This window comes from Eulemur rufifrons, chromosome 2 (genome assembly GCF_041146395.1).
Source record: "Eulemur rufifrons isolate Redbay chromosome 2, OSU_ERuf_1, whole genome shotgun sequence".
NCBI lineage: Eukaryota > Metazoa > Chordata > Mammalia > Primates > Lemuridae > Eulemur > Eulemur rufifrons.
Genome location: NC_090984.1, coordinates 39,269,880 through 39,282,881, shown reverse-complemented (window position 1 = coordinate 39,282,881; position 13,002 = coordinate 39,269,880). Strand labels below are relative to the sequence as shown.

At 34.2% G+C, this 13,002-nt stretch overlaps 1 protein-coding gene across 2 annotated transcripts in view; it reads left to right on the top strand.

Moving 5' to 3' along the window:
* Window positions 1-8,091, top strand: part of UNC13C (unc-13 homolog C) — a 562,886-nt gene extending 554,795 nt beyond the window's left edge. The window contains exons 30-32 of one of the 2 annotated variants that reach the window (XM_069459636.1): window positions 2,165-2,257; window positions 3,664-3,823; window positions 6,197-8,091. In XM_069459636.1, the coding sequence (XP_069315737.1) occupies window positions 2,165-2,257; window positions 3,664-3,823; window positions 6,197-6,482 (539 nt within the window). In that variant the 3' untranslated portion in view covers window positions 6,483-8,091. The remainder of the gene's footprint in view (window positions 1-2,164; window positions 2,258-3,663; window positions 3,824-6,196) is intronic. The other variant, XM_069459628.1, reaches the window with a different exon arrangement.
* The last annotated feature ends 4,911 nt before the right edge of the window (window positions 8,092-13,002 follow it).

The following is a 13,002-nucleotide window of genomic DNA, read 5'->3' as shown; positions in this document are numbered from 1 at the left end:
GGCAAGCAATAACAAGAAAAATTAAATGTTTCATTTATTAATGATATGATTGCATACCTGCAAAGCCTCAAAGAGCCTAAGTGAAAATCTCTTAATCAGTTGCCTGGATAAAATAATATATAAAAATCACTAGCCTTTCTATTACCAGGTATAATGGAAGAAATAGGAGTAAACTTTTTAAAACATACAATATTTACATGAAAAATGTAAATGAAGTGCACAAAAGAGGACTTGGATAATGGGAGGCTTTATTCCATTCTTGAATAGAAAGATTCCATATCATAGGGATGATATGAAACTACTTTGCCAAAAAAATATTATCCACTCTTGCGAGTGCCACTTTCTACTGCATAGGGTGCCTCCCTTACTGATATCACAGTCCAGGTTCATACTGTACTAGTTACTTATGCTGCTAGAAAATTATTATTCATATTTTTAAGGTTTTTGTCCTGCTCACATTAAAGCTTTAATCACATACTGGTTCAAAGTTCTCCTCCTCTCTCCAAAAAGCAGACTAAAATGGTACCTCCAGTAGTAGAAAGAATAGAATGGGGAAGGTATGGTGTCCTCTCACTTACTTTCCTCTTTCTCCTGGTGTAGTCTCTCTGGTGTTGAGGAGGGAGGAAATGACAGATGACTCTATTTGAATGCCAGGGGTGGTGGGGTCATTATCTATTTTGCTGTTCCCATTTATTGTCATGGGGGAATTAGAAGCTGCATAGAGCTGGTTAGTGTGAGACTGTCTTCCAAATAGCTCCCCTAAGTGTTGATGGACTCTTCCAGCGCTCAAGACTTGACCACTCATTCCCTGGAGGTGCCTGCCTCTTTGCCCCAGCTTGACAATCCCTGTCAAGGCCATAACCCCCAAGTACCTCTTCCAGTCCTTTTACCAACAAATGGCGATGCAGAGAGGAGAGAGGCCCTTGTGTTGAACTTGCTCTTTTCAGCAGGTCCAACTGAAAGGTTCTGACCTGAATCCTGATGATTTTTTGAAGTTATAAACGAAGTCCTTCAGAATATTTTGTTTTCAGCAAATAAGATTCTTATTAATCTCATACATTACAAATGAGAGTGTAAAGGGTTACAATCCTAAAGATCCAAGTAACTGTGACAAAGATATTCCACATTTAATAACTGTATTATAAACTCCTGTGAAAAATAATTACAGATTTTAATAGCAAGGAATTAGAAACACTTAAAATATGTTAAATTATGATGCAATCATAAGATGGACTAAAGGCCAAACATTAATGTCTTAAATCACTGAGCTGTTTACAAAGTAAATGTTCAAGGAATATTTTGAAAATAAATATTTGTAGTTAGTGCTGTGACATTCCAGGCCATATAAAAGAAAGTGACAGCTTTATACATACTGAAATGGAATGACTTCCCTCATGTCATTTTTAGGAGAAAAATAAAGGTAAGGTAAAGCAAAGTTGTGGAAAAAAAAATAGGTTCATAGATTATATGTTAGACAGTGAGAGGTTGGTGTTATTTTCATTTTATAAATGAGAAAACGGAGGCTTCAGAATGTAATAAATTATCCAGGATCACAGAATCAATAGTAGCATAACTATGATTTGAATTCAACTTTATCTGACCCCAAGTCACTTTCCATTATAGCATGTTTAATACTTCACCAGCCTTTAACCAGGGTAGAGTTGACTACTTTTTATGCCATCAGTAGACCTTGCAAATATATCTACTATAGACCTTATGACACTATGCCCTATGTTTATATTTTAGTTTCTCCTGGCTTACTGTGAGCTTCATGAAGGGAGGTGGCTCTATAGAGTCACCTTTGTGTCCTCAGTGCTCTGGTATGACACATTGTAGAAAAGTCCTGAAAAAAATGATAAAACATAATATGCATCCTTGTGCATAAAGCAAGTAAGAGAGTTTAAAGTTCACAGTAAAGCAACAGCAAGTTCGTGTAACAATAGTAACAGGTTATCTTATGATATTTACAGGCCATATGAAATTTTAGCTCAGTGGCCTAAATATGATACCCAAGCGTGTTAGAAACTATTGAGCAACACATATTACAAGCTATTAAGAACTGTTCATTTCCAGTAACACAGTATGTCTCTTTGTGCAGGGAATGTAGATGTCCATTATTAATTAGTCTGAAAGTTCAGGCCAGTAAACGTGTGCTTATTTTCAGGTCGCTCCTCCAAAGATGCAGTGGGCCAGATATCTGTTCATGTGGACATCACTGCCACCCCGGGAACAGGAGAGCATAAAGTCACTGTAAAAGGTATGTTTCGGGTCCAGATTCATCAAAAAGCCTATTAAACTGTAACCTGTGTAGCAATACTGATACCAAAAATTTAATTTTTCTCGAGTTTCTAAAAAGTGGTAAATTAGGTTGAACATGCTCAAAATTTCTTCATCAAACCAAAACTTTTGACTTAAAACTGGAAAAAAAAATCAATGGCACAGATGTTTAGCCTAGATTATTCTAAATATCTAAATGGTTTAAATACATTGGTGATTAAATTTTAAAACTTCATATATTGAAAACTCTGTGGTTGGTGCTGTGATAATCATTGAACACTGGAACTAGGGTTGTCAATCAAATTTAAATGTTAAGTCTGTATGTTCTTACTGTTCATATAATCCACCTATTTTTATACATGTTTTCCAATGACTGGTTTGATTTTTTTTTTTATATAATGAGTGGCTCAATCTATTTATTTTATATTGTAAAAACAGTCTGAATACGGAAAGCATTTCAAAGGTTAAATGTAAGGATTAAAATTTTGCTCAGTATAACCCTGTTGTATATTATAGACTTAGTCACTATAAATAATATTCACTTGATCAAAACCATGGCCTCTAATGTTTTAAAATTATATTACATAATGTACTTGTGTGCTATAAAGTAAAAAATCTATAGAATAGCTTATATTCAGTATTGGTGAGGATACAGGTAAGTGGACATTCTTGTATACTTGTCAGTGTCCTTCAATATTTTTGAAAATTAAAGTTAACAGTATATATCAAATGCCATACAGTTTAATGAATTTTTTGTGTCAGCAATTTAAATTATAAGACATGTCCCTAAGTATATCATTCTCAAAGGATGAGTAAGTGTGTACACATGAGAATGTTCATTTAACAAGTGACTGGTTAAATACAGGATGGAATATCCACACAGTGGAATATTTGCAGTTGGAAACTGTATAATGAATTAGAACATTACTCATGATTGACTTAAAAGAATAAAGCTACTGAAAAGATTGCAACACTATAAACCGATTTTGTATATAAAGTAACTAAAGCATACACACCAAAATATTTTCATTACCTCTGAGTGATAAAATTGCAGATTTTTGTTTTAATCTCATTTCTTGGACATATCTTCATTTTGAATATGAAAAACACTGTTTTTACGTAAAGAGGAATGGTAACTTTTCACCACACCGATACCACACAACGTAGAGCTGAAAGCTCTATTAAGTGAGCATTACAGAAAGGAAATTGTTTTTTTCTTGAAGGACATTTTTCTTGCAAATGGAGTTACCATACTATCAAATGCAATCTATGACTTCATAAATCATTTTTGAAAATATAAATTCATTGTAAGGAACCAGCAAGAGGCCAAGTTTCCACACATTTATTTGCCAATATTTCATATTTCCTTTCCTTTTTCATTTTTAGTGATTGCTATTAATGACTTAAACTGGCAGACCACAGCTATGTTCCGCCCCTTTGTGGAAGTTTGTATACTGGGACCCAACCTTGGAGACAAGAAGAGAAAACAAGGCACAAAAACAAAAAGCAACACGTGGTCACCAAAGTATAATGAAACATTTCAATTGTAAGTCATAAACTCAACTTATTTATTAAACTAGGCAGCAGCCATTGTTCAACTGAACTTAGTGAGGAATTCAGGGGGGGAAAGACTAAGGAAAGAAAACCTACAAGTTTAAGTATCCTAATTCATTACTGATCGCAGGGAAATGGAAAAGACTATGTTTTAATTCAGTATCTGTTTGGTGCCTACCATGGGTCAGGCAGTGTTACAGGTATTATGTATGTATGAAAAGAGCCCTCTGCTATTGTGTATGTTACTTCCTAGTGATGATAAAATCATAAATAAGAATGTATCACATAGTATTAAGTATGATGCAGGAAACCATGTGGTACTATAACTACCTGCTTTGATTGCATAGTCAGGGAAGCCTCCGAGCCTCTGACTTTTAGATTGAAACCTGAAAAAATAACCAGTCCTGAAGCAAAGACAATTCACATCATTTCAAAGCAAGCAAAATGGTTAGTCAAGGACTCTAAGGCAGAAGCAAGTCTGCCATGTTTAACAAACAGGATAAAGGAGTGAAATCAAGTGAGTTTGGAAAGGTGGTAAGGGTACCACATCATACAGAGCTTGCAGTGCTAATTTCAAGGGGGAGGTCCATTGAAGGGCTTTCAGATGAGGGGTGAACAATCTGATTTAAATGATTATTTGCTGGAAATAGAAATAATTACAGGAAAGCAAGTCCAAATTTGTAAACAGTAACTGGTGACTACCCAGATGGTGTAGTAGAAAAATGAAAAGAAGTGGAAAAATTCTAGATGTGTGTTAACAGTAGATTCTTGCTGTGAACTGAAGGTGGTAGAACATGAAAGAGTATATCAGTTAAATTCCCAAGAACTTTCAATGTAGGATAATCCAAGATGGGCTTATTTACGAAGATGTGAGCAATAATGATGTGACTGATAGTACACAAGCAATTGGGGGGATAGTGATTTACGGAGATGTGAGAATAAGGAGAGGAGATCAAGGATTTTGTTTTAAATCTATTAATTTGGAGATTCCTATCAGATACCCAAGAGGAGATATATAATATATAGTTGGATATAATTTGCGAGTTTTTTACATGTAGATATTACTTAATTCCATACATCTGAATGAGCTGGCCTCAGGATGCATAGAGAAGATGGGGTACCTAGGACAAAGCCCTAGGGGTTTACATACCCATACCGGCACACACACACTCCAACAGTCCCATATAGGTTTGTGTTTGTTTTGCACTTTGGGTTTCCCACCATACTTTCAGAACTCTGTTCTCTGAATACTTCAGTCTCTTACCACTGGTTAAAACTTACCTATCCTACAACATCTAACAAAAGGGTTCTAAAAGATTAATCTCATTAATAACACTGCTAATAAACCAGCTTACATGATTCCACCTATCTACTCCAAATTATATAAAACTTCAACCCAATTAAAAAAAATCTCCTCAGGCCCTAGGGATTACTTGCATCATGCAAACTTTAGATAAAATAGCATGAGCTTCTGAAATGACTACTCCTGGAAAAGTAGTTCAATTCACAAGTTCTAACATATTTTGATCTTCTATTCTGACCAAATGATCTTCCCTTTTCTTTCACATTATTTCATAAGAACAGTTTTGTAATCAGTGTCACCAAGAAGTGAAAGTTTGAATCTGTAAAGTATTTCATTAGAAAAATATCACCTGGAAAAGGATGGGATTTGGAAGCTTGTATTGCTGAGGAATAGATATGCAGTCATTAGAAAGTTAAGAATAACTGAGAATGAATGAAAATAAATAAGGAAAGGATGAAGGCTATTCCCAGCATATTACCACTTAGCCTTCTTCATTGTGTTCAGTTCTACACTGACAAGTTGTCTAGGGTTGCTATTAGTAGAAGCCATCCTCAGCCACACATTTTTGACAGGTCTAACTTTCTCCATATGAAAGAATAAGTATTGAAGCACTAGGCTCCACTGGAACTGATTTACTCTGGAAATTTGTATCCAATTTAGAACCTTGTGAATAGTACTTGATAGTCTATGCAGTGTATTCCCCTGAGAAAAGACTCCTAGATATAATAGCTTATCCAGGAGTCTGAGGTAGACAGACTGTAATACTGATATTCAATTGAAATGGCATAGAAATTCTTCCAGGAGGTAGCCCTCCCCCAGCTCCCATAACCCCTAGCACCTCATTCTGTAAAGTATATTTTTTTTATTATCTAGGGAAAGAAGCCCTTTTTAAGTTAGCTTTCCCAGTAATATCTCTGTAAAGACAATCTAAATAAAATTTAAAAGGTATTATATCAGGGTTAAAATATGATACTCTACTTGCCAACATAACATTATTAGAACTCTATTGATTGTTAGATGAAGTAAAGTTTTTGCTTACAATTGTGTCTTTAATCCACACAGCATTCTGAGTAATGAAAACCGTCCAGGAGCCTATGAAATTCATCTCTCAGTTAAGGATTACTGCTTTGCCCGAGAAGATCGAATTATCGGAATGACAGTCATTCAGCTACAGAACATAGCAGAAAAAGGAAGCTATGGGGCATGGTATCCTCTTCTGAAAAATATCTCTATGGATGAGACTGGTTTGACTATTCTTAGAATACTGTCCCAGAGGACTGGTGATGATGTTGCTAAAGAATTTGTAAGACTTAAATCTGAAACAAGATCTATGGAAGAGAGTTCTTAAAATGAACACTGCAAGAAAAGAGCCTTCAGAAGTCATAAACTCTAATTATCTGATTACTGCATGCATGTGCAAATACATGGGAATGTTTATTTGCCTACGTTTCAATGTTTCCCAGTACTCAAGTACAATGTATGCAAGGTATGTGAAAACCCTGCTGAACTTTTATACCAATTCTGGTCTTTGGGAAATAAATGTTCCATGAAGTGCCAAAATTATGATGTAAAGTGAAATATCAAGAATATCTTTTCAAATGTTCATTTCATTACCAATTTCTCATTCATTAAACATACTAAAAAACAATTAGTGTATTGAGTTGGCCCATCGGTTTTCCTTGTTAAATGAGTTTATATTGCCCATAGATCAGAAAGCATTTATTACTCCAATTCTGTTTTATTTAGACTTACGGTCATTGTAGCTGTCTTACAAATACCCTTTTCTAACAGAACTAGAATTGCAGACACTTCTAGAAAGCATTTGTAATTTTATAGTTGCAGATATATTGTGATGATTTTTGCATACAAATTAAAATAGAAAAGGTGGGAAATATTTTATGCTGACCAGTTTCCGACCTTTCTGAAATATCACTGTGAAGAAATGCTATTAAAGCAAACTTATACATAGCAATGCTAAACAGAGTTTGTTAACAATGTTTGATATATTGACAAAACTTTGTTCTTTAAAACTGCCAAGGTCACATTACATTTGTAATAAAGGTAAGTTGATGCATTTTGTCATATAGCATTATGTCTGTTTTATCATATTTCATTCTTTAAAAAGTCATAGAATTAATGGTTTAGAAATGGTATGGAAGGTTTATTAAAATTCCTATGATAATTAACTATACCCTTAGTATTTTCCCTCTGACAGTTATGACTGTCTCCTTATTTACTGAACTCTATAATCAGTTCAATGTTTTCTTCTCAAAAATATTCAATTATTTGTACTGAATGCAGCATCACTATATATTGCATTGGAGCCAAAAGTCATGTTTTCATCTCTTTAGTGAAGATAAGTAAAAGAAAATCTAAAGAAATTGCTTACAATTTTGGAATTTGTATTTATAAGCCCAAAATGCATCAGATGCAATAGGAGAACAACAGCTTGGTAAGTAAAAATACAACTAAGTTGGGTTTTTGAATATTTGCATTTTCTGTCTTTTTATCATTTTACTTTTTAGAGTCTGTACCTAAATACTTGGCTGTAGAATAGTATTAATACTTTGTAACTATAACTGCTAGCAGACTATCTACACATGTAAAACAAGAACCTGTTACACAATGATTGTGTTTTATGAACAAGGCCAGCTAGATATGTTAAGAACAGAAGTGATTAGTATCTTGACTGTCAGAACCATTCTGCTTCTGGGTGTGAAAACACAGACAGTGAGATTGGCTATTTTATGTTAAATTGTTAGGCAATTGCTTTGTTAATGAATTCTCCAAATGCATAGTATGATGTGATCCTCTGGCATATGCATTAATAAATGGATATATATTAAGCATATGGAACACTCTTGTATCTTTTGCCTTTTCATTCCACTTATGTAACATGATTTTATTATTCAGGAATAAAAACTGCAAGCTCTTTTTACCATATGTAAAAGTCTTCACAGTGAAATGAAATGTTAACATTCATTCAACAGGTGCTGTGTTCATGGAAACAACTCTGCATTACAAGATGATATTGAAAATATGGAAAAACTAGTGTGTATACCTCCACATTACTGAATACTATTTAGCCCCATAAAAATACTCAACATGCATTATAAGAGGTTTTATCAATTAATTGACTCATTTTAAATTTAATCTTATAAATATTTTACAGATAATTGACTTGAGCTTTTTAGGAGCACATTAAAGTAATAAAGCATGATGTTGTCGAATAAACGGTAGTTCAGGTTTACATTGATCACTCTAAAAAATTATGAGCTAAGTATTTTTTCCCAATATTTGTTTCATGGGATCCATTTATTCTTTTTAAAAGATATACAAATATGCATCCAAGGCTAATAATAGTGGCAGTTTGAATTGTCTATTACTAATTTTGAAATGGTTATAAATTCTGTAGAATGTTTTTCTCCAAAGACCCAAGTATGTCTGATATCTTTAGAACAAAGCGTGTAGCATTTACTTACCCAAATTAGTAGTCACTTCTGGTTCCCAGTGATCTGTCCATGTGAGTACTCCACTCGTGTATGGCAATTTATTCGTGTTCTTCTAGATAAAATGCACCAAGGCAAAGCTCTGTTATCTTCAGGTGAACTTCACTTTATCAGTTCTGAAAGATAGATATATGTGTAAATCAAATTTGGCCAAAACAAAGTATGTAAAACCAGAGTGGTACGTTTACAATTCACAGTAATTCTGATGAGTTATTAAGATAATCAGATGGCCTCATCACAACCTGCTCTAATTCATCTACTTCTAGGATACTTTATGTATTGGATTTACCTTAAATGAATGACATTTATAAATGACAATTCTAGCTTAATGTCTTTCATTTGGTCTTTTTAAAAAATATTTAAAACCAGGTTTACTGTCTCCTTTTCTCTAAGTCACATAAGTATGAGTACACTAATAGGGCAGCTTTAATCTTTATACTCAAATGAAAAATAATCAAAACTGAGGGAATATCCCTGGAGAGATGTCTAATTTCACCTTTACCACTTGTTAGAATTCTTAAGCATACAAGCAAGAGACCGCCTTCCCCTGGTATTACCTGTGTTTATCCTCAAGTCCTTTGCAGGAAACAACTGCCCCTTTGCTCTCTTGACTCCCAGGCCTCAGCGATCTTGCTGGTTCAGGCTTCTGGTATTTTTCATAATCAAAAACTAGGAAATGTGAAATGACAGAGGATGAATTCCTATTTCTCAATATCACACTATGTGTGTGTGTGTGTGTGTATATAAAGATGCCTATTTTTTTCATACTATGGCAACTTTAAAATCAGATACATTTTATAATCATTTGGCCTGTTGTAGTTTACTTGGTGTTTTTTCCTCCTTAATACTACATAAAACAATGGTTCCTCTTCCAATGAATGACTTCTTAAGTAAATTTATGGAAAAATATTTACAAAGGTATGAAAAGAAAGTAATGGTTATCTATTTAAAATCATATATTAATTTGCCTAAGCTAAAATTATCTCATTTGTGGTTTGGCAAATGCATAGTCATGTATCACTCACAATCAAGATATAGGACAGTTTCATCATCCCCCAAAATTCCATCATGCTACCACTTTGTAAACAAACACCCTTCCTACCATCAACTCCTGGCAGCACAACCTATTTCAGTTCGTCTAATCTTGTGTGTTCCAGAACATCATATAATGGAATCATATGGTAGATACCCTTTCAGCCTGTATTCTGTCACTTAGCATAGCACACTGGAGATTCATCCATTTTATAGCATGTATCAGTTGTCAACTATTTCTTATTGCTGATTAGTCCATTGTATGAATACTCAAAAGATGTATTCATTTACCAGTTAAGATAGGTGGACTGCTTCTGGTTTGAGGATATTAACAACAAAGTTGTTATAAATATTCATGTATAGGATTTTGTATGTGTATAGTTTTTATTTCTCTTCGGGGAATAGGAGTAAGGTCTGGGTCTTATGATAAGTGAATATTTAACTTTATAAGACACCATCAAACTTTTTCCAAAGTACTTGTATCATTTTACATTCCCAGCAAGAATGTATGAGAATTCCAGTTGCTTCACATTTTTGCAAGCACTTGGGATTGTCAGTTTTTCTCTATTTTTATTCTAATATTTCTGCAGTGGCATCTCAATAGGGTTTTAATTTATATTCACCTGATGACTAATGATGTTGAATATTTATGTGCTTATCTGCTATCTATTATTTTTGATGAAGTGTCTGCAAATCTTTTGCCTATTTAATGGATTGTTTTATTATGGAGTCTGGAGACATCTCATTTAATGGACTGTTTGATTAAGTCTGGACATATTTGTGTATTCTGTATACAAGTTCTTTGTCAGATATGAGATTTGCAAATATCCTAATCTTTCCATTCTCATAACAGTGTCTTTCAGACAGCAAAAGATTTTCATTTTGATGAGGTCCACTTTATCATTTTTTTTTTCCTTTCACAGATCATAGTTTGGTTATCAGACTTAAGAATTCTTTGCCTCACTCAGGGCCGCAAAGACCGTCTCCTACATTTTCTCATAGAAGTTTTATACTTCAAAGTGGTTCACAGGCGAAACTGTAAAACTTTAAAGTTGTCTGTTTCAATATAGGGTTGGGGTTGAGGTTCATCTAGGATTATTGAATTACATAATCAGAAATTAATTTGCATAGAGATGTGCAGTTGCGACCACAGGCACATCATTTTTTGAAAACACTACAACTTTCTCTTTTGAATTACCTTTGCACCTTCAACATAAATCAACTGACCAAACATGTGTGGGTCCAGTTTTGGACATCTCTAGTCTATTCTACTGAGCTAAATCTGTACCCTTCACCACTGCAACACTGTCTTAATTACCACAGCTTTATATTTTCTTGAACTCAGTGTGAGTTCTCCACATTCTTTTTTCAAAATTATTTTTCATTATTCTAGTATTTCTGCCTTTCTATCATAGTTTTAAAATCCTACTGGGTTTTTGACTGAGATATTATGGACGCTATAGATCAATTTAGAGACAACTGACATCTTAACAATATTGAATCTTTAATTCAGGGACACGGTATTTCCTCCATTTATTTAGGCTTTATTAATTGCTTTTATTAGTGTTTGATGGTTGTCGACATACAAATCCTACCAAATATTTTGTGTGGGGGTATGTGAGAATAAAATTCAAATTCCAATTGTTTTGATACCAAAACCAGGAAAGGTTGCAACAAAAAAAGAAAACTACAGACCAATATCCCTTATGAATACAGATGCAAAAATTCTCAATAAAATCCTAGCAAATCAAATCCAAGTCCTTATCAAGAAAATAATCCATCACAACCAAGTGGGCTTCATCCCAGAGATGCAGGGATGGTTCAACATAGGCAAACCTATAAATGTAATTCACCACATATATAGAAGCAAAAATAAAGACCACATGATCCTCTCAATAGACACAGAAGAAACATTTGACAAAATTCAACACCCTTTTTTGATAAGAACGCTTAGCAAAATAGGCATAGATGGGACCTATGTAAAAATGACACAAGCCATAGATGACAAACCCACAGCCAACATCATACTGAATGGGGAAAAATTGAAAGCATTCCCACTTCGAACTGGAACCAGACAAGGCTGCCCACTGTCCCCATTACTTTTCAACATAGTATTGGAAGTCCTTGCGAGAGCTATCAGGCAAGAGAGCAGAATCAAGGGAGTCCAAATAGGGACAGAAGAGATCAAACTCTCACTCTTTGCTGATGACATGATGTTATATCTGGAAAACCCCAAGGATTCAACCAAGAGACTCCTGGAATTGATCAATGAATTCAGTAAAGTCTCAGGATACAAAATCAATACACACAAATCAGAGGCATTCATATATGCCAATAACAGTGAAACGGAGAACCAAATTAAGGATTCAATACCCTTCACAATAGCAACAAAGAAAATAAAATACCTAGGAATATATTTAACTAAGGAGGTAGAGGACCTCTACAGGGAGAACTATGAAACACTGAGGAAGGAAATCACAGAACATCAAAACAGGTGGAAAACCATACCATGCTCGTGGATCATACAGATTCAATGCAATCCCTATTAAATTACCAACATCATTTTTCACAGATATAGAAAAAATAATTTTATGCTGTGTATGGAACCAGAGAAGACCCCGTTTAGCAAAAGCAATTTTAGGCAATAAGAACAAAATGGAAGGTATTAATTTACCAGACTTCAAACTATACTACAAGGGTGTGGTTATTAAAACTACACGGTATTGGCACAAGTGCAGGGACACAGACCAGTGGAACAGAACAGAAAATCCAAATATAAAACCATCCTCATATAGCCATCTAATCTTTGACAAAGCAGACAAAAACATACTTTGGGGAAAAGATTCCTTATTTAATAAATGGTGCTGGGAAAACTGGATAGCCACATGTAGAAGACTAAAACGGAACCCACAACTTCCACCTCTCACAAAAATCAAATCACGGTGGATAACAGACTTAAACCTTAGGTGTTCATATCTTATATAAAAAAATTGATTTTTATATATTGACATGGCTGCCTCACTTATTATTAGGATCACTTTTGTAGGTTCCTTGGGATTTTCCATTACATTGAAAATCATACAAAAAAGCAATTATTCTTCTTGCTTTCCAGTCTGTACACATTATTTTTCTTTCCTCAATACATGATGCACTTGTTAAGGCTGCCAGTATGATGTTGTATAGGAGTGGTAAGTACAAATATGCCTTGTTCTCAATCTTAGGGAGGATATATTTAATCCTCATCATTAAATATGGTAGCCAGAAGTTTTACTCATGCCTTTTATCAGCTTAAAGAAATTCCCTTCTACTCCTATCTTGCTAAGAGTT